Source organism: Triturus cristatus, chromosome 7, assembly GCF_964204655.1.
Source record: "Triturus cristatus chromosome 7, aTriCri1.1, whole genome shotgun sequence".
NCBI classification, from domain to species: Eukaryota; Metazoa; Chordata; class Amphibia; order Caudata; family Salamandridae; genus Triturus; species Triturus cristatus.
In genome coordinates, this window is record NC_140590.1 from 1,280,159,723 (window position 1) to 1,280,181,827 (window position 22,105).

The 22,105-nt window shown below is 44.5% G+C and overlaps 1 protein-coding gene across 2 annotated transcripts in view; it reads right to left on the reverse strand.

Annotated features, from left to right (window-relative positions):
- The window catches only part of LOC146811839 (lysophospholipase D GDPD1-like), a 183,221-nt gene extending 163,092 nt beyond the window's left edge, over positions 1-20,129 (reverse strand). Inside the window, exon 1 of one of the 2 annotated variants that reach the window (XM_085618830.1) lies at positions 19,393-20,129. In XM_085618830.1, coding sequence (XP_085474956.1) covers positions 19,393-19,531 — 139 coding nt within the window. In that variant the 5' untranslated portion in view covers positions 19,532-20,129. The remainder of the gene's footprint in view (positions 1-19,392) is intronic. The other variant, XM_085618831.1, reaches the window with a different exon arrangement.
- Between the last annotated feature and the right edge of the window lie 1,976 nt (positions 20,130-22,105).

The window sequence follows — 22,105 nt, forward strand, 5'->3', positions numbered from 1 at the left end:
AGGGATTGGATGCTCCTTATTATCAAGACAGCGCAGGAGCTTATTATTATTGAAAAAGAATCCATAGAAAAGTTGGAGTTAGAGTTGAGAGATAGCACAGGAGTGGAAGATGCTAAACGTAAACTAGAAGAGATCAACAGAGACATTGAAGGCTATAAAGATGACCTTATAAATAAAAAAACCAACAAACTCAAAAAAGACATAGAAAGATTTAGTGCAGAAGGAGTCTACCCATTCCTTAATGAGAAATATTACCAACAAAAACAAGAGCAAGGGTGGGATAGACCTTACAATAGACCCATATTTAGGAGAGGGGGGAGAAAACAGGTGACTTTTTCCGATACCTCAGGGTCCAGTAGCGAGGATGAGACCTCCCACAAAGAAGATAATAGCAATAGGAACAACTTTGTGGAATCAGGTCCACCGTCTTTTTTAGATCAAAGACCAAGGCGGGGACAGAGATTCAATCCAAATCAGGGGAGGGGTCAACAATTTCGAGGCCCTCCTCCTCCTCCTCAACAAGAATATTTGAGAACGAGAAACCAACGCTACTGGCGTCAGACGGAACACCAGTGATAAATCTGTCTAACAGAAACCTCACTGAAATAGAGACGAGAGTATTGAGTAAAGGGTTTAGTTTTGTTCCAACTACAGGTATCAATAAATATCAACTGGAAAGAGACTTAAGAGCTTTCTTTAGGAAAATTAGACTTAAAAGATTCTTTGAGGATCGTCCCGCTAGGGTGAGTAATAATATCTCTGGCTTCAAACCTAGGTCTTCTTTTACCCCCACACTAGCTATGGTTAGCAAAAATCATGAGATTTTTGAAAAAGCTGTTGAAAGCGGTATACAATCGATTTTATCTCAGAACCCCAGACAATTGGATTACAATATGACCAGAGAGGAAAAACAGTCTTTGAAATCTTTGAAAGATGATCTGAGGCTAACAATAAAACCTGCAGATAAAGGGGGCGGAGTCGTGGTGTTTAACACCACTGATTATGAACAGAAGATGCTAGAAATGCTGGCTGTGACACAACACTATGAATCCATCTCTAGAAATCAATTAGCAAAGCTGACTAGTGATTGTTGCAACCTTTTGATGGAAGCTAGGGAGAACCAATGGATCTGTGAAGAAGAATTTAAATTCCTAAATAACGAGGAACCTAGGATTCCCGCCCTATATGGTCTCCCCAAGATTCACAAAAATCGGGACAATCCACCTATGAGGCCCATTGTCAGCAGTATCAACTCTATAACGGAGCCTCTCAGTAAATACGTAGATCATTTTCTGCGACCTATAGTGATGAATCTCAAATCATATGTGAGGGACTCTTCACATATGATCTCCCTCCTTGAGGGAAAGTCCTTCTGTGGGGAGACTCAGTGTCTAGTTACCCTGGACATTGAGTCTCTCTACACAAACATTCCTCAACATGAAACCGTTGAGGTGGTGCGCAGAGCGATTGAGGGGATTGACCTGGAAGGAGTAGAGAAGAACTTTGTAGTTGACTGTGCCAGGATGGTACTCATGAATAACATCTTTTTGTTTAAAGACCAGCTTTTTAAACAAAAGAAAGGTACGAGCATGGGGGCCACCTGTGCGCCGAGCCTGGCTTGTCTTTATGTTGGTGAATTCGAGAACAAACATATTTTTAACGAACTTGCTCCGTTCTTTGAAAATGTGCTTGGTTGGTACCGCTATATAGACGACATCTTTTTTATCTGGGACGGTACACTTGATCTTTTGGATGATTTTTTACTCTGGATTAATCTGGGGGATCCTAACCTAAAATTTACATCTCAATTCAGTAGATCTAGGGTTGATTTTCTAGATATTTCTATTAAGGATGTCGATGGTCTCTTGGCGTTTGAACTTTTCACAAAACCAATGGCCAAAAATACTCTTTTGCATTATTCCAGTTTCCACCCTAAATCGCAGCGTGACAATATACCGTTCAGTCAGTTTCTCCGTTTGCGGAGAAACTGTTCTGACCTTAATGACTTCTATAGACATGCGGACACCATGAAAACGAAATTTAAGGAAAGAGGGTACCCGAAAAAACTCATTACCCACTCCTTTAAACGTGCCAGATTTTACAATAGAGAAGCTATGCTCCAAAATACAGTTAAAAAGAACAAGGAGTCTAAGAAAGTGGTTTTTGTCAGTAAATTTTCACACATCAGCAACCATATTAAAAATGTAATTAATAGCAACTGGCATATCATTAATAATGAGGAAGAAAGAAAACTTGAGAGACCTATTTTTTCTTTTAAAAGAAACAAGAATTTGAGAAACGAGCTGGTCCATACTTATAGAGTCAGCATGGGCAAAGTACAACACACGTTGGATAGAACTCCCGCGTTGGGAAATGTGAAGTGTGGCACGTGTAATGTCTGTTCTCTCTGTGTTGAATCAGATATGCTGGAACACAATGGACACAAGATCTCCTCCAGATCTTTGAATAACTGTAGGAGCAAAAACATTGTGTACTTTCTCCGCTGCCCCTGTGGGAAAGGCTATGTTGGGGAAACCGGCAGGGAGCTTAGAATTAGACTCCAAGAACACCGTTCCGCCATCAGAACTAGGAAAGTCAATGCCCCTCTAGTAACCCACTATAGCGAAATGGGCCACAATGAGTCAGACATAGAGTGGTTTATATTAGAAAAGGTTTGGATAGGGCCCCGAGGTGGGAACATGGAACAAAAAAGGAAACTTAGAGAGCAATGGTACATCTCGCTCTTTAACACAGTTAGTAATGGGCTCAACTCCAGGGAGGAATGGGATCGCATGATCAAATAATATGATTTGCAGCACCATTATTTGGTTCCCATGCTCCATTAGCATTTCTATACTCCGGACGGCTGTATTATAGTGAATTCTTTGATTTAGCCGCTAGGTGAGATCTCCTAATCTCATTATTAAACTTAAAACTGCTGATATACTCTCTCTTAAGCTGATACGGTTTGTACATTTATCATGAAGCTTTTCATACTGTAATTGTAATGGGTTGGCTTCAGGCCGGGTTACTCTTCCGATTTTCTGAATTCTTGCGGCCATAGCGCGACGCTGGCTGGCCGTTTTGTAAGGGGACTATTCAGAATATGGGAGTTTTTGAGTCTTGGTTCTCACTAACCTCCATCGTTTTAGTTTGATAAATCTGACATGCCTACGGTGAAGTTTAATATCATACGAAACTCGTTTCCCTACAGCGATGTGTTTCGTGCCGAACGGTCATTTAAATATGGCCGCCGCGACTGCCTAATTTTGACACTCTTCAGAGGGTCTCTTCGAGGGCCCTTATGACAGCGCTACCGATGTTGTTGGTGCCTGCTGGGGTATACATTCTGGGGTTTAATAGTGTACTGGTTCTAAGATACTCCTAATCTTTTGGCCCGGGCATGCATTGAAATTGTATTAGCTTTGTATGCCAATGAGTCTTCAGTCTTTTTAGGGAAGTTTAAGATGGCCGCTTCTTCTGTTCACCCACTTGATTTGTTCTCAGATGCCCCATTCAAATATGGCCGCCGCGTTGCTTTACTTTGCCACTCCTCGGAGGGTCTCTTCGAGGGCATTGACGATAGCGTTACCGAAGTCGTTGATGCCTGCTGGGGTCTACATTTTGGGGTTCAATAGTGTATCAGTTTTAACATACTCCCAATCTCTCGGCTCGGGCATACATTGAAGTTGTACTAGCTTTGTATGCTTACGAGTCCCTAGTTATTTTAGGGAAGTTCAAGATGGCCGCCTCTTGTGTTCACCCACTTAACTTGATCTCAGATGCCCCACAGCTGTGGCTTGTTTGATGCCTATCCCGCGGTTAATAATTGGATGTAAGGCGGGGGCTTTGCACTATTAGTTGACAGACGTTGATCCTGGGATGAGGTAGAGGTATCCACGCGCTTGGAACCGGGTAAGTCTCTGTCAATATCGGTTGGGCGAATCTCGGGCCTTAGCTTCTGGGATTTGGTCTCTAGAACTCTCGAGTTGTCTCCGATCAGCGGGTTGCTGTGGTTGATTATAGTTCCTTCTAACACATAGATTACGTGGCGATATTTTAGTGGTGATGGTGGCACAGATATTAATTAGGAGGGTCAGGGTTTTCCTGGGACTATATGTTGCACCAATGCTCGAGGTTTGCATATGGGGTTTCCTTCTCTCTTTGCCTTTGAGGGGCTGCAATGGAGGTGATTTGTTATTGTATTCTTTTTGTTTTATTCTTTTTGCAATTAGTGGGCAACCGGTAGCCATATAGTTGCTATTTAGTGTTTTAAACAATTACAACCTAGGAATCGGGCTTATCGTAATTGATTCCCTTCTTAATAAACATAGTCTTACACTTGTTTTTCAATTCTTTATAGAAATCCTAGAATCTCAAAAACCAAAGTGACATCGAGATTTTCTAAACATATCGGGGATCAATGTAACGGCTCCTCATGAAGGTTTCCTGTTTAAGAATACAGCATCAGTTTTATCCTATAGAAGAGCTGTATATGTAACAACACTCAGTTCGAAGTAAGTGTGAAGCACATGTTCCTTCTTTTACATTGTGAGTATGTCTGTATGCTACTCACTTATGGACTTTCCTTTTCAATATATAGATCGGCTCATATACCCTCGCAACCCGATTGAAATCAAACAGTAAAAGGCAGGAAGGCAGGTAAACAAAAATATAGAGATCGATACATTATACAATCTATAGCAGGAAGAGTGAGGTTCTAATTCCTATGAATATTTCTACCCCTCTAGATTTAAAGGCCTGCTCCTTTATGTTCCCGCTGAATTCAGCGCATTCCGCTTTACAACTAGAAAGCAAGAAATCTACTAGTACGTACCTCTTGGATGTACTATTTAACCTATAAGGTAACAACAACCATTATCAAATTGAGTTTAGTTTTGTCTAAACAAAACTGATAGAAGAAATATGTGAGTATGGTATGATTCGAATAGGTGCTTTAAAGAATGGCTGCGCATGGATGTTGTGTATGATGAATCGCCAGGAGAACTACACTGTTTGTTCATCTAATGGTTTTTCGGGGAATTCGATATTTTCTTGGGTGGAACCAATTGCCTTAGATAGCAGTGACCCTATACTTACTATTGTTGTGTGCAGTTGCAATTAGCGACACTAAATGTTTGACATGTATATATAATGCTTGTATTTTAAATGGTTTTAATGTTATACATTTTTATTATTTATGTAGATTATTTGTACCGTGGGAGATTAGAATAAACTGTCCTGAAGAAGGTGGTCCTATATCTTTAGTCCTCCACCGAAACGCGTCGACGCAAGTCCAAAAGGCAGACTGTAGACTGGAGTGACATCTGTTCTCGAAAAAACTAATTAGCAGTATCTACACTGTGGAGAACAGTTGATTTGGGTCTTTTGTCTTCCTTTATATTTTGGATTAGAAAACAATTTTTCTTACCTGTGTTCTCCCTATGTTTTGAATTGCTTTTTTATTGTAACTTTTATTGCTTGCCTATTGCACAACAAGTATAATGTCAAACGCTGATTTTATTGTTTTGTAACTGTCTTACAATTTTTATTGTGTTATGTTTTTAATAAAATAGAATATTCTGTATATACAACAATTTGGGACTAGGGTTCAGATTTTGGTGTCTTGTTCTGGTGATTGATTGAGTTTGATACTTGTATGAGTTTGTGTGGTTATCTGTACATGTGCCAAAAAGTGGAATATTTCTTTGGACTACTCCCAGAGCAGCGCCAGGATTGGCTGAGCAGCCTCAGCCATCCCAGAGACTGCTGGAAGAGCTCTGAGGCGGTGGCCATGAGCGTCAGAGGGTGCGGGGAAAGGTATGTTGTTAAAAATTATTATTTTCCTCTCTTCCCCACCTTTGTGTTGTGGAGGCCGCCACTGTTATAACATAATATAAATTTGCTATAAAAATAGAAGTTTTTGTACATATCATGAATAGTGTTATGCATCACAATAGTTTTCTTCTTGCAATAATATTTATGCGTATGCAGGGTTTCTTCTCTTTTTGTGTGAGATTTAACCAAATCCCCTGCCCTATTGAATAATATGGTGGGGTAGCCATCTGCTTTGATTATATTTAAATAGTGCTGCATTCTATTTCAGCAGTACCTTTGGCATGTTTCAGAACAACTCTGGAATATTTGAGCAGCACCACTGGCATAAATGAGTAGAAACGTTCCAATATTTGAGCATTTCATCACCTATGACCGTTATAAATAAAGCAAAGCTACTGCCTTTGTTGAGCAGCAAACTTCAAAGATTTGAGGAGTACCCTGGAGGCATCCCGGCATGTTTAGGTGGCACACCTGAACATTTTGAGGAAAGTCATAGGCATGTTTAGAACCATCATAGACAACTTTGTTTAGCTCCCGGACACTCGAAGCAGCAGTACTTGCATATCTGGACAGCACATCTCTGGCACAGCCGTACAGTACTCCTCACTTCTTGAGCATCCATCCTAGTGTGTATATGAGCAGCAACCACCTGCACAAGTCCGGCGATCCTGCCATATTTCAACTCAAACAATAGCATATTTAAGCAGCTACCTTGAATGGTGGGAGCAGTGGGTCTCTACATTTGAGGAGCAGATACCTTGTGTGACCAGCACACCTGATTTATTCCATCAGTACTACTGGTATTTTTAACAGCGCCCTGTGATACATGGGCTGCTCATTTGTTGTATTTGAGTCACACTCTTTGAATGTCTGAGCATTACCTATAATACTTTGAGCAGTGCCTCTGGACCTCTGGTGCACATCCGTGGCATATTTGAAGATCATCCTTTGCATAGTTGAACAACAACAGCAACATAGCCACATCTGAAGACCAACTCTGAAGGTGTAAATAGGCCCCCAGTGTTTTTGAAAGGCGCGGGTGAAATGTAAATGATGCAAATGTAATTCACGTAATTTCTGGAATTTCACATTACGCTTGTTACTCAAAATTCCCAAAATGACACCATTTTGACACATTGCGTAATTACTATTCATTCACTGTTAAAAATGACTGCAGACATGCCATTCATGGTGAAATTACTGCAAATGCACAGGAACAGCTGAGCATGAGCAGTGCATGGATGCATTTTGTGATCTTGTGATCAAATAAAGCGCTATGCGAAGGATTTGCATTTTGTGTAATTACACCCGTTTGATCAGTTTGAATGCACACGAAGCACGCAACACACAGCGCACTTCTACCATATGGTATGGTCCTGCCCCGCATCGCAAAATACTGGGACAAAATAGAATCCGAACTCACAAATATCTTGGGCTGGCATGTTCCTCATGATCCTATGCGTCTTCTCCTTGGGGTTACAGATGGCCTGGACGGGTCCCGCGCGGATAAACATTTCTTAGGGACAGCCATCATGGTGGCTAAGCAAGACATTGCCGCGGCCTGGACGCAACCTGCCCCCCCCCCCCCCCCCACCGATTGCTAAATGGCTCAGAGGAGTGGACTGGTGCGTCACCCAGGAGAAACTCACCATTGATGATGTATAAAGTCATGCCTGCAAACTTACATACTGTGCTGTTTGTACTGACTTTCTTTATTTTCTTTGTTTCCTCAAAATCAATAAAGTTGATTGTCAAAAAAAAAGTTTTATCAGTTTTTGCATAATTACGTAAAAGCAAATTACGTGAATTTCACACACCTCTAATTTCTACCAGGCACATCATTTTGTGATGGGCAGGTACTTGTACACACGTCTCCAGAATTTGCATAGCCATTTATACAGTACTTGGGTGAGCCTGTTTTTCAGCATTCCAGCTCTTTACACCAGAGGAAGCTATAACTTGCCTAGGATTTTACACTGTTGTCAGTTCAGAAAACGGGATTAAAACTGCGGTTTTTGCACTCAATTAACCTTACTAAGCTAGTGTAACAAGGCTGGTCCTATAACCTGGCACAAACAGGCATTTGCCTGGGGTGGCAAGAAATCAGGGCTGGCAAAATCCCCATTATTCAAGGAAAACAATTTAACGCATTTAGACAGTTTAAAGTACTCACTGAAGGGGAGCGTGCACATATTAAATGTACTGACCTCACTTGAAACAGCAGCGTAATGCAAGATGATTTGCTTTGATTAATAGTTTGATTTGATTTATTTACTATGCGCCAGAATCACCCCTCAAGGGGTCTCTCCGTGTTAGGACCCGGCTTTGGTCGGCCAGAGAAAGGGGCCAATCAAAACAGTGCCGTTTTAAGACGCCTACGGAACTGCAGGTAATCGGAACACTACCGCAGCTGGATTGGTAGTTGGTTCCAGTAGGTATGGGCTAAATGGAAGAACGCTTCTCGCCCTGCCTTGATTTTTTGCAGCATGGAACCACAAGAAGAGATTTGGACCCAGTTTGAAGTGCCCTAGGAGGCAGGTATTTCGTAAATTTGTCTGCCAGATAACTGGGGCCTTTACCGCTTAGGGATTTGTGTACAATACAACATATCTTAAAACGGAACCGCTTGCGCACTGGGAGCCAATGCAAGCTCTGCAAGAGGGGAAGGGAAGCGGTGCGGGAGGGAGCATTGGAGATCAGCCGTGCTGCGGTCTTTTGGACCACTTGTAATCTGTTTAATGACGCTTCATTCGCTGAAATCAGCAGAGTGTTGAAATAATCCAGGCAATTTAATACTATTGTCTGGATAAGGGTTTTCCAAGTGGACAGGGGAAGGAAGGGAAATACCTTCTGCAGAAGGCTTAGGACATGGAAGCAGGCACAGGTGGTGGTAGAGGCCTGTTCTTTCAATAGTAACTTCTGGTCAAGGCAGACCCCTAAGTTTTTTACCACAGTCTTGGGGGTAGGTGTGGATCCTAGCTCCGCTGGCCACCAGCTCGGGGACCATCTCAGAGCTGCATCGCTGAACAGCATAATTTAAATTTTCCCTGCATTAAGCTGGAGAAAATTGTTTCTCATCCAGCAGGCAATGGTCTTCATACCTTCTGAGAAGATGGACTGAGCGTTGGGGTTGTTTTTATCAAAGGAGAGTAGAAGCGGAGTATCATCAGCATACGAGATAGGTGTGACCCCTAAATCCCTCAGTAATCCTGCCAACGGGGCAACATAAATATTAAATAAAGTGGGACTGAGACAGGATCCCTGGGGTACTCCCTACGTCAGTAACGTAGTCACTGATCGGAAAGGGCCCAAGTTGATGGTCTGAGTTTTGTGTGAAAAAAAAACTCAGCTTCCATTGCATGGCTGTCCCTTGAATACCAATTTCACTGAGTCTCCTGAGCAGGATTTGGTGAGAGACAGTGTCCAAAGCCGCCAACAGGTCAAGCAGCATCAATAGAGCTGCCTGTCCGTTGTCTAGTGACTGTCTGATGTTATCAGTGACAGCAATCAGAGCTCCCTCCCCCCCCACATTCCAAATGTGCATAGCAAGGCTGCTCGGGATACACAATATGGAGTCTTGTTTATACGAACTAAAAAGCAAAAAAGTAAGGGAAATGGGCAGGAATATATGGGCACCACTCGCTAGCTGGAGAAGCTCAAGAACATAATCCCCGCAGCTTTTATTTCCTGATCATGAATGACGAAAATCCACTGCTTTTGTTTATATTCAACCTGGTTTTGTATTATATGTATGTGCTATGGCTTATTTCACTTAGTCTTATCATTCCTATAAGATCATGAAGAAAGCACAATGTATTTGTATAAATCTATGTATGACACCAGTAAATTCTCAATAAAAAAAAAAAAAAAAGAGCTGCCTGTCCGTTGTCTAGTGACTGTCTGATGTTATCAGTGACAGCAATCAGAGCTGACTCAGTGCTATGCCTGGGACTAAAGCCTGACTGAGAGGAATCAAGACAAATGGAGGCTTCAACAAAGTCCGAGAGGTGTTTATTAATATGTTTTCTAAAATCTTGCTCAGCAGGGGAAGCAGCGAGATAGTTCGATAGTTGGAGAGGACGTCCATAGGGGCCTTGAGGTTCTTACGTATTGGAATTATTTGTGCTGCTTTCCATTCAGTGGGGAGAAGACCTTTTTCCAGTGATATATTTAGAACGGAGCAGATAGGGGTAGCAAGCTGTTTGGACAGCAGTGAGGTGGTCTTCGCTGGGATGATATCGAGAGGTGATCCAGATTTAACCTTGTTGAGTAGAGACTCTACCACATTGGGCGTCAGCAAGGGCAAGTGTTCCAGCTTCTGTATATTAGGCAGGGCGCGTACGTGGCCGCCAGGGGAATCATGTTAGCAGCTTCCGTCTCGGGTAATGTTGTCATATATTAAATCGATTTTCTTTGTGAAATGTGTAGCAATTTTGTCACAAAGAGCTTGCGTGGAGGCTTGCTCATTGCTGCATCCTTCTGGGTGAGTTGAAGTTTTAAGAAACTGATAAAGGGTTTTGGGAGCATTCCCGGCCTGCTCTAGTTGCAGTGCAATATGGGCTTTGTTTGCATGTTTTATATTTTTGTGGTAATTAGCTAGAGCTGATTTATAGCGTGCTTTGTCAAATGCGTTGTTAGAGAGTCGCCAGCGCCTCTCCAGTTTTTTACATAGGCTCTTTTCTGTCTTAAGTACAGGAGTAAACCAAGCGGACTGGGTACGCCTAGCTGATCGAGTCCCTAGTTTTAGGGGGGCCAGGAGATCAATGGCCGTATTAATGTTGGAGTTGTACCGGGCTAGGCCAGCCTCGATATTCTCGGTATCGAGGTTCCAATGAGTGGGAGTTATATCCTGAAAAAGCCCAGGTGTAATTTTGTGCCACTGCCTGCGTCCACTGAGGGAAGTTGAGGATGGTGTGTTCTGTGCCCTGTGGCTCCTGAGTTGGAACTCAATCAGTGATTGGTCGGTCCATGTGAGTGGGCTGGTGGCTCCACAGAGCAAATTGGGGTAGTTGGTAAAAATCAGATATAAGAGTGTCCTGCAGAGTGAGTGGGGTATTCATTGATTTTATTTAAATCTAATGTTAGTAGATCTGTTAAGAGCCACACTGCATCTTGATTCAATGAGTCTACGCTATGAACATTAAAGTCGCCCAGAAGGACAACATTTTTTGTGGAAATTAAATGCTAAAGTCCCTTTATAAAATCTTGGGAGGGGGCCCTGAGACAAGATAACCTGCAGATATTTTAGGCTTTAAGTTGAATGGGGACAGGTCCACCTGAAGGCAGTGGCGTAGCAAGAGGGGGCCGGCACGAGTTTTGGGGTCGGCAGCCTCCCTCCCCCCGCTTTTACCTGCAGCCATCGCGGGAAACGCAGGGATTGCCAGCACCTCCCCCCCACTCCTACCAGAGGCCATCGCGAGGTCACCAGCACCCCCCGCTCCTACTTGTGGCCGTCGCGAGGTCACCAACATTCCCCCCTTGCTCCTACCTGCGGCTGTCCCGAGGGACCGCCACCACCCCTCCCACCCTCTCTTACCTGTGGCCATCGCAGGCAGAAAACAAAGGCATCCAAAGGTCTACCTATACCACTGCCTGAAGGGTTGGGGGCTCCAACACTGCAAGGGCCTGTGTTATGCCCCTGGCTTGAAAATGTTTTCACTTTCAATGGATTCTAAGCTCAGTTATTCTAGACATGTTAAAGAAATACGACAAACATAAAAGCCCTGACACACTCAAGGCCCTCAATCAATGCCTGTTTTCATGGACTTGATTTTGGTGTGATGGATATCGGGTCACTCATGTGAGGGTAGGGCCAACTACGCCTCTCATTTGAACTGAATACAAAGGTAAAGTGAGAAAAAGTTGTCTAGGCGATGCCACCTAGACAACTTTGAGAAGAACCAAATGACAAATCCTTGGAGGACACACTCACTTTCTCTTTTCATCTTAAAGAAATATACCTGACTTACTATAAGCTAAAATGACCTCGTAGGCCCTGCACCAGAAGGCGGTGATGTATCCACTGCACACAGTACATAATCTGCAGGGGCAGTTGTGTACTGGATGCAATAAATGCCTCATATTGAGACCTTTCCTCTGCAAAATTGAGAATTTGATATTTTTTCCCACTTAATTCTGAGTGACTTGAATTTACTGCGTGTTTTTCACTCATACACTTTGGCATGTTTGACCTGCCGAAATTCACAAGGGGGGGAATTGCAGCGGCACAGTGTGTACCACAAATCTCACAATTCTGATTCTTGTACAAACAGTTTTATGCTTTGGGGTGCTAGGAAAAATATCAAATCATCACAAATCTCAAACAGCACACCAGAGGTGTCTTTATGTATCTCTATGCCAAGTTGATGAATTTGGTTTACAAATAATGCAACAAAAAAAGCGCCTTGCTCCTTGACACAATCTCTTCATTAAGCGGTATTGCATCACTACCTGAAAGGTATATTCATGGGGATGGCTGCAGAGATGAGTGTACCTATTAAGAGCTACAAAGCTTGCATGTACTTTGAGAAATGTTGCATTGCTACAGGTCATAGGTAAGTGTGCAAGGTATGAGCTAAATAGATAATTTGATGATTTATCTGCGTGCATCGCAGTGAGGAAAAAGTTGACGGGACACACATTGGCATTTCAACTACTTCCTAAAAACCCAAAGGGGCTGCGGCCTGCCCTGCCTCATAACACTCTGGCCCATTTGGAAAGTCCATATCCGCGCTTAGCTAGAGAGTAATCTTAGGCTACGGATTGTAGTTGTAAACTAATCTATAAATAACATATGATTTAAAATGCACCATGTGGCACCATTTATGGAGAGTGGTTGGGCTTGTAATGAGCCATCCGGCTCCAATATGAAGACCTTCTGACCACAGGCAAACCTACTGACGGGCGTGACCAAAGGCATAAATAAAATGGATGAGAACCGCTCAGGCTTAGCCTCAGTACTGCAATTATGTGTGTGCTGTCTATTTGTATGAACTCCTGTGCGGTGCCCCCAGCAGGCCTTTTATTAGTATATGCCTGCTTTACAGGACCCAAGTGTTATGTGGTGCTGGGTTTGCCTTGGGTTGCTTAGCTCCTGTTGTAGGTATGTATTTCTGTGCAGAGCAAGCTCTCCCTTGGCCTTAGCATTCTGCTCAGAGAGTTGTCTACGCTCTGCGTTCTATCATGGAGCGCTGTGTTCTTACATGGAGTGTTTTTATTTGAATGTGTTATGCATCTTTTGTTATGGCGTGAACCTCCTTACTCTCTCAATGTCTTATATATACATTTTGCTAATGTTTAAAAGTGGATATCATGGCCCGTGCTGCCTTTGATGTTGGTTAGCATAGTTACTGCTGAGTGGCCGTTGCAGAGGGCAAGCTGACAGTGGGCTCCTTTTAATATTACTACTTGTTGCTGCAATAAACATAAAGTGGAAAACCTATCTGGATTTCGTGTGGAATTCCTCTTGCAGCATTTGGCGAAGAGGATTGGATATGAACACACACGTCCAGAATATGTCACATGTTTAGGTAGAAAAACCTTCACTTAGGTTTACGTAGTAGTCAAAGGTAGGCAGACTGTAGGTTGGCAAGCTCTGGCCAATATAGGCCTTATGCTGATTCCAGGTGCAGATCCACCAATAAGAATTTCCAACATGCCTATTTTTTTTGTTCAATTGAGTGGTAACAACTCGATTATTGAGATTGTCAAAGTTTTCCCTGAAATTATAATGACCAAATTTGGGTGCATCAAAAATGATGTACATTCTATCAAGTTGAAAAATAATTCGGTGCTGTTTGGAGGTGAATTCTGAAGTGCATTCTGTCAGGGGACCGGTTACCATGGTCTCTGTACCCTGCGATCCTGACTAATGGTGGGCAGTAAACTCCACTCTATCAGAAGAGTTAGCAAGGTTTTGCAACTCTGCGCTCTACTTGGAGTGCGGTGTTCAGCAGAAACTCTGGCAACAACCACGAAGCAGAGTTATGCCCAGCACCTCTCAGTAAACTTTTGTCTTAGATTGTTTAGTCCACTTGTGTCATTCCCAGAGCCTTGCATCTTTTGGGTGTCTTTTCACAAGTGGTGGCGCCTGCTTTAGCAGCTGTGCTTGGGCACACAAAGCCCCAGTGCGTGCCGTGATCACTGGGCTCCAATTGTATCCTTTGCTTAATCCAAAGAGGAGGGTTTCAGGGGGCTTTGGTTGATGAATCCTGACCAAAAAGATACCGGCTGGCTAGGCAGTGTGGTAAAAACCACTGCCATTTGGACCCCCTTTGATTGGCTGCAAGTTGTCTGTATAGTTTGGATTGCTTCCTGCACCCCTATTCACAGCAGGAGCCTATCCCGTGCCATGTTTCTGCTGACTGACAGGACATGTCTCTGATCGGTGGGCAGGCTTTGCTCGGCCTCTTCCTCCTCTCCCTGCTCACCACTCTCCGGCCCCAGGACGAGGGGTGCCAGTAAAGGACCCCGAGAGTAACACCACCAGGCAAGGGAACAGCCACTTTCCAGAGGTAAGTGCATAGCCAGTTCCCATTTCCAGATATCATGCCATTCTAGCATTCTATCATTAGTTATAAAACATTTACCCCTAACCTATTGTGTGACTCTAGGCAGGTCGCTTTCCCCACCAGTGAATTTTGGCAGGATCATGAAAGTAAAGAGTGGGTTGCCTAATTTGCAGGGGAACATCTATTAATAATGCAGCTGGCGCAGGGTCACAAGGATCCAATGTCTAAAGGACATGTCGAACCCTGATTTTTTTTGTTGCTTGCAAAAAAAGCCCGTGCCCCACCTTGCTAATTTGAAAATTTTAGTCTTCACAGAACAGACATTTTAAGCATTGTAAGTGAGATGTTTGCTTACATCTGCGTGTGTTTATTTGTTTCACTTCACGCGGTATGAGTTTGCCTCCAGTCCGCAGATCTGAAAATAACGTGAGTAATTTGGCGTTGTTCTACAGAGGCTGTTAGCACAGTCAGATGAGTGTTATTCTTACTGTTATTTGGTACAAATGGAGCGCTACTGGCCATTTGTGTGTCACATTTCGGGATTCCACGTAGCACATGTGCGCTGCTGCGATACTGGTCTTCTTTTTTGCACTGAGCATCCAAAATGCTCCTACTTCATCACAGCTTATGTATTATCATTATGTCTGAGGAGCATGGGGCTGGGCCCAGCCAGAAGGAGGTAGAGGGAGCTGGCCAGGGCTGGCAGGTGGCACCCTCCTGGGCTTTCTGTCATATGTGGAAAGTCTAAAGCGTGAAATTGGATAGCAGAACCAGACATGCTGGTGGCACTGCTGTCAGTGCTAATCACTGTAGGTATGAATAATAGTAATGAACTTTCCTTACTTAAGATGGTTTCCAATTGAGTAATATTGCCTGCATCGCCACAAGTTGACCCAGTTCTCTTCACGCTAAAAGAAGCTGATCGAGATCTCTAGGCTGAAGGGATCTCAGGTCACCACACTGACGGAGTCTGAGCCGCCAGTTCAAAGGAATCTGAGGTATCCGCGCCGATGGACCCTGGGGGCTCCTCAACGCTCTACGGAGCCTGACATCTCAATGTTGAATGAATTTTAGGTCTGAAGGTCTCCCGGGAATTCATATTGAAGAGTTCTGAGTTCATAACGCTGAAGTAGTTTGTTACCACACACAGGAGTGGCCTGGAGTCACTCACAAGGTTTGCATTTAAGAAGTCCAAGGTCTCCTCTCCACTTTAAAAGACTCAGCGCTCTCAACAGTGGAAAAGACTGAGATGCTCTTACACAAGGATTCTGCGGTCTTCACATTGAAGGGGTCTGAGGCCTCGTTTATGCATTTCAAGAGTCCAAGGTCTCCATACGGACGATATCTGAGCTCTCACCCAAAGCACCTCTGCCAGCACAGTTAGGAGGATCGCTCCCTACTTTGGCACTCCGTCGTGAGGTGCCTTGCTCTTCATCTTTTGTATGGCACCCGCCACACTCTGCACTGCTCCAATCTGCCACACATTATATTTTCACTGCTTTTTAGGCCCTGGACATTTTTTTGCCACATTGATATTTTTGGGGGCGGCGTGTTATTTTTATGGCATCTCTAAAGCATGCATTGGTCGTTTAGTGGAAGTATGTGTGTGTGTTTGAGAGATAGTGTGTGTGTGTGTGTGTGAGAGAGAGAGAAAGATATGGTAAAAAGAAGGATGGAGGCAGGAAGAGAGAAAGAGGAAGCTAAAGACAAACAGGAGTCAGAGAGAGAAAGAAACAGAGAGGGGGAAAGGGGGGAGAAGGAGGCAAAAAGTAGAGAAAATATGAAGCGACGAAAGAAACCTGGAAAGAGACTTAGGGGCATACTATCAACGAGTTGCGCTAATTATCGCAAAGCGCGCTTAGCGCTGTTTTTCCTATCGCCGGCTATCGCTGGATTTCATCGCTGTGATAGCGCGGTATTATCAACGCTCATCTCAAAGGCGATAAGGAATCCAGCGATAGCGGCGAAAACACCCATTATCGCGAGAAATCCAGAGTTAACTGAGCAGCGATAATAGAAAAGCTCACTGATACGATAGTGTGTACTTAACCATACAATCCACGTTCCACAGGCAATAAGGCTAGGCCAGGTTTTTTGCAGGCGTAAGAATCATGCGATAATGGGGGCTTAGTGCGCATTTTGTTATCGCTTCGCTGTTCAGGGGCCGCGTTGTTAATACCGCGATGTTGGTTTTGCGATCATTTCTCATGTTGTCTTAGGAGGGAACGGCTACTTTGCATCTCATTAGCGATATCTATGCTGTCATGAGATGCGTTACAAAATCAGCTGCTAACATGCGCTAATGCATGTTAGCGATGCCTTAATAATATTGAGATAGAAAAATCGCTGCTTTTTCGGCGCTATGTGCCGAAAAAGCTGTGATATATCTCTTGATAAAATGCCCCTAAGACCAAGAAAAGGGTCAATGGGACAGGGAGATTGGGGAAGAGATGCATCACGCATGCATAGAGAATACCAGAGATCAAGAATTGATCAGGCAGCTTAGTGGATCAACTGCTCCTTGAAGAGATACGTGTTCGGTTTGAAGGTCACTGGCTTCAATCCCGATAGGAAGATTTGAGAATTTCATTCTGCCACAGCCGATGAAAGGAGTACCATGAAAGTGTGAGACACAATGCTTTTCATTTGTCGTGCTTCCAAGGTGCAAGCCTTTGGCGAGGCTGTTGGGGTGTCAATAGCTGTGGCTCCATAGCTAAGCTTTCAGGCATCGACTTTTCAATTATGGGTGAGTTGGTTAGTATAGTAGATACATGCTAGTTTAATTACTGAACATATATACGTATTTAACTAAATACTATGCATTTACTTTACGAAGTGTAGAGTCTATGTTTTATTGGTTAATAATCGGAAGGTTTCTGGCAGCAGGGGGAGGAAAGTGTCTGGGACTCCTGCTCGAAGCCCTGGAAGGAAAACAGACCTGAATAGAAAACTATGTTATTCTCAGGGGTCACAAAGAAACCATAAAGAAAGATTCCTCCTCTTTTTAATAACTATGCAATTGTGCAGATGGCTGCAGCACTCTCTCTCTCTCTCTCTCTCTCTCTCTCTCTCTCTCACTTCGCCAACATTTATTCCTGTTACTAAGAGACTTCCCGGGATTCGGAATCTGGTAGCGCAACTGCGAGCCAGAGAGGTGTCACCGCCGTCCCAGGTAACTAAAGAGGAAAAGACACTGCTCCCCACCCCACCCCACCAACCCCTCACGAGAACTTAAGGGCACAGGAGGCACTATAACAAGCAAATATAAGCGTTGTCAGTGCAACCCCCATGGACTGCTCGGAGCATCCTAGGTGGCCGAGCAATAATCCGCCTGCGCGCGTGGAACTCCACGGAATACGTTCGAGTTTTACTGGGGAATTCCGCAAAGTGAAACTCTGAAAGCTCCACCCAGGCCTGATCCTGACTTAGTCTCTATGCCTTGTGACCCTGTTAACTCTTCTGATGATGCTGGGAGTCTGGGACTAGTGTAGATTCACAGGTGGGTCAAAGGGTTTGTAACCGCTCTCACAGAGCTTCACGTAATGTGGGCGTGTCTGCAAAAGTCAAGGATTACTATGATGTATGACAATTTGTAATTGTTTTAATTGATGTGATTTTGGTTTAGGAATTTTGTATACTTTTCTATAATATTTATCTTCATTGTTTCAAAAAGGGGAAGGTGCTGTACGTATATATCTGTGCAGAGCAAGCTCTCCCTGGGACTTAGCATTCTGCTCAGGGAGCTCTGTACACGGTGTTCTCTCATGGAGCGCTGTGTTCTTTCATGGAGTGTTATTCCTTGAATGTGTTATGCATCTTTTGTTATGCGTGAACCTCCTCGTGCACTCAGTGTGTTCTATATTTTGCTTATGTTTGAATGTGGATGTCACGGCCCCTGCTGCCCATGGTGTTAGTGAGCGCAGTTACTGCTGGGTGGCCAATGCGGAGGGGGCGCTGACTGTGGGCTCTGTCTAGTTACTACTTGTTGCTGCAATAACGTATAGTGGAAATCCTAAGTGGATTTCGTGTGGAATTCCTCTTGCAACAGCTTCCCAGTCCTGCACTTGGGTGTGTGTAAAATACACAGGCTTGAGTCCGGGTGGGTGTGATCTTGGAAGTGGCAGCATGTACCAGGTGACTGTTTTATCAGAAAGGAGGGTGTGTGAACGCCACGCATTCCTCCAGAGCTCACGCAGCAACTTGGGCGTCAACAGCAGTAGGGTTCATCTGTGCCCTGGCACACACCCAAGCATGAACTCTACCACACCCTCTTACAACCCCTTTCTCACACACTACCAAGGCAAACATGTCGCCCTGGCTTTGGCCTAACAGGACATTCCCTCTCATAAGACCTTCCAGGACACTTTCCAAGCCCAAAATTTCCCATCTCACACAACTAAACGTCTCACCTCGATACTGTCCAAACACATTCCCCATCTCACTGCACTGGGGCAAAGCCTGGCCCTGAGACCATCCTAACGCACCATTCCGGCTTCGCCCCGACAGTGTCCTGACACAAACCTTTACTCGGACATTACCCGCTGTCAGTGCACGAAGGCCTCTCCAGAGCGGCTTTAAACACACAATAACCTTGGCAATGCAGGAATTAATAAGTAAGCCCATTTTATGACAGGTGAAACCTGCTGCAGAGCCCAGAGGAGGCAGGGGCTGTACACGTAGACATACTCGTCTCAACACGTTTAATGCTCTCGCGTCTGACAACCTCTACCCCGCGTACACATCTGCTCAATGTTCACATAGTGATGACACGTCCATACAGATATCGGCAGTACAGTTATCAGTACTGAGACGCAGACTGTACAGGTATCGAAAAGCAGGCAGATAATAGAGACAGTCTCTGTACAGCTATCAGTGCACAGATGTCGTCGCCACAGCTGTTGGCGCCGTGTTTGCATTCAGCAGGTTACGTTTCACCAGAGAGCATCAATCACTGCATCACCTAGGACCACATGCGCGTGGCGACCCTGCGCGTGACGTCCCTGCGCGCGCCGCCCATCCTCCTGCCCGCGAGCCCCCCACTCACCTCCTCGGTGGGAGATGTGCCGGCAGTGGAACGCCAGCTCCTTCTTCTTGTGCAGCAAGAGGGGGTGCTTCAGCAGGTAGCAGGAGGTGGCCGCGTAGCCCCCCAGGGCTGGCAGCACGTAGTACAGAAGCTTGTGCATGGCCTGGTGTGGGGGGGTCCAGGAGCGCCCCTTGAAAGGTATGCGGCTCGCGGTTAGTCTAGGGTAGCCTCACTGGAAAGAGTGGGAAGTCGAGGTGCGCCTCCGGGAAGGAGCGGGGCATTAATACTGGATGGTGTGGGGACGTCGGGTGTTTCCCTGGAGCTGTGGGGGTCGAGGTGTCTCCCTGGGAGATGTGGCGGATCCAGGCAGCTAGGGAGGCCGTGTGAGGCAGGGTTAGAGGACGAGAACGGGCTTCAGTCACGAGCTTCAGTGTGAGCAGGTAAGTGCGTTGATGCCGAACGGCAGGGAGATCTTGAACTTGCAGACCTGCAGCTCCTGCTGCGCCGGGCGAGTGCACAGGAGCCAGGGAGTGCCACGGCCTTCTGGAAAAGCTGGTTCCGGCAGTGCTGTATCCCTGGGTCGGCCCAGCCTGCATGCCATGCCCCGGCCGTGCAAGGCGGACTCCCACATCAGCACATTTCATCGCTTTTTCTTTCATTCTTTAGTCACTCTAAACACCGCTGGCGGCTGGCCCCGGGTCATGCCTGTCGCTGCAGAGCCTCCGTTCGAGCTTATATGGAGCCCTCATTGCTGCTGTGAGCCGTGCAGCGCTGACAGAAGGCGTTATTACAATGGCAGTCTGCAATATTTGCCACACAATATGCTGCATAATCTGACGATTTTTAATAAACAAATTGTTTGTAGCTCGAACGGATCAAAAGTTACAAAAAAATGTGACTTGTGTTGCTGGGAAGTGGAGGGCTCTCTGCAAAGGTTGAGTGATCACCTTTCTCACTGCTGCATTTGTATGTTGCAGTGCTAGTAAGGAGGCAAAATCTTTACAGAGACTGTTAGTATGTATAAAAATATCAAAATAATGTTGTATCACTGTAGGGTGTGCTTCTTTGTAGACCTGCCCGCAAGATGGAAGGTGAACTTCAGTAAGGATTGTGGTGGACAGACCTTCATGGGTAACTCACACTTGCCACTGCTACGGTCCACCTGCTGGTGCTAAAACACCAGGGCTTCTAAGGTCTAGCATGGCAATGTGCTCCCTCAGGAGAGTGGCTGAACCTGCTTCCCCAGATCCAAATTTGGCAGCTCTGGCCATAGTGCCACATCCACCACCCCACTGAATACCATGCTGTCCCACTGAGAAAAACTCGCATTGCCTTCAGCTGCAACCCAATTGTGTCCTGTTATAAACACCTGGATGTGACTCAATTCAAATTATGCACTAGACCAGAGTTATATGCCGCCTGAAAAAAAAATAACATCATCCTGAAAAAAGCAAACACTTGTAAGGAATTCAAGATTAAGTAAAGCATGTGAAATGTAAGCAGGAACAACATGGTTACCTTAACGTTGTTACACTCATTATTCAGAAATCAATGAGTGTTTTTGCCTGAAAAGTTAAGGACACGACTACAGGGCCCAGAAGGGACCCATTTTAATGTCCATTGCTTATATCCTCAAAAAACGTAAGGAGTATGGTTTAAAAAGACCACATCCCTGATCACAGAGCCACAGTGCACATTTGATAAACTAAAATAAGGAAAACAGCTTATTAGAATCACATTAAACGTTTTCCACCTCATGAATGAACCAGGCATTACAGAACCTTCAGGAATGCTGCACTTCCCCCCACCCGAGGAAAACAATGTTTTCCAAAGAAAGACGAAAAAAATGAAAGTAGCGCTTCACTGGTGACCTCTGCACAGTGGTACTAATGTGCTTGAGTGTGAATAAAACCAATCAGGCCACTTTGCGACTACTCTGTCTTGCTTTATTTAGTTATTTTATGTATTTTTAATTTTTTTTCTCTCCGTCCCAAGGTTCACTTTGGAATAGAAAAATGTCAGGAAAAGACGACATTTCCAGCAAAAGTGATTCTTTCTGTGTTTTTATCCATTTCACAGGGGAACGAATGAAGGAAAGAGTGGGTTAGAGCGTTTCTTGAAGTCACCATTTCATTCTTCAAGGCATCAACTCCCTCTATCTATCATACTTCTGATCCTCCCACCCCTACCTTAGTTCCTCTTCAACGCAACAATTCTCTCTACCTCTCATACTCTCTGACCACCTCACCCCACACAAAAAAAAAAAAATTCACAAATGACTCTACCTCTTTCTATTCTCCGACCCCTTAGCTCATTTGCAACAAAGACATGGAGTTAACAGGCCTGCACACTTACTCCATTAAATACCCCCTAACCTTACAAAAAAAGCGGCAAAAAGTTTCAAACATTGTCTATTAAAATATCACCCAGAAAACATAGTCTATTAAAATATCACCCAGAAATTCCAATTTCTGACACCTATTTCTCAAACTATAAAGGGCATATAACAAATGACATAATCTTCTATACCAAGAGAAGGGCCCATTGGCGGAAAGCCTTTCTCGCCTTATTCTCAATTGCATCCACTAAGAAAACACCACATGGGCTTACACTATCCATCATTGCCTCCACGTTCTATAAGGCGGCAGCGACAATCACCATATATCATAATGGAATCATCCTCCTGCAAGCCTCCTACCAGAACCTGATCTTACTGGATAACATCTTTCCGCAC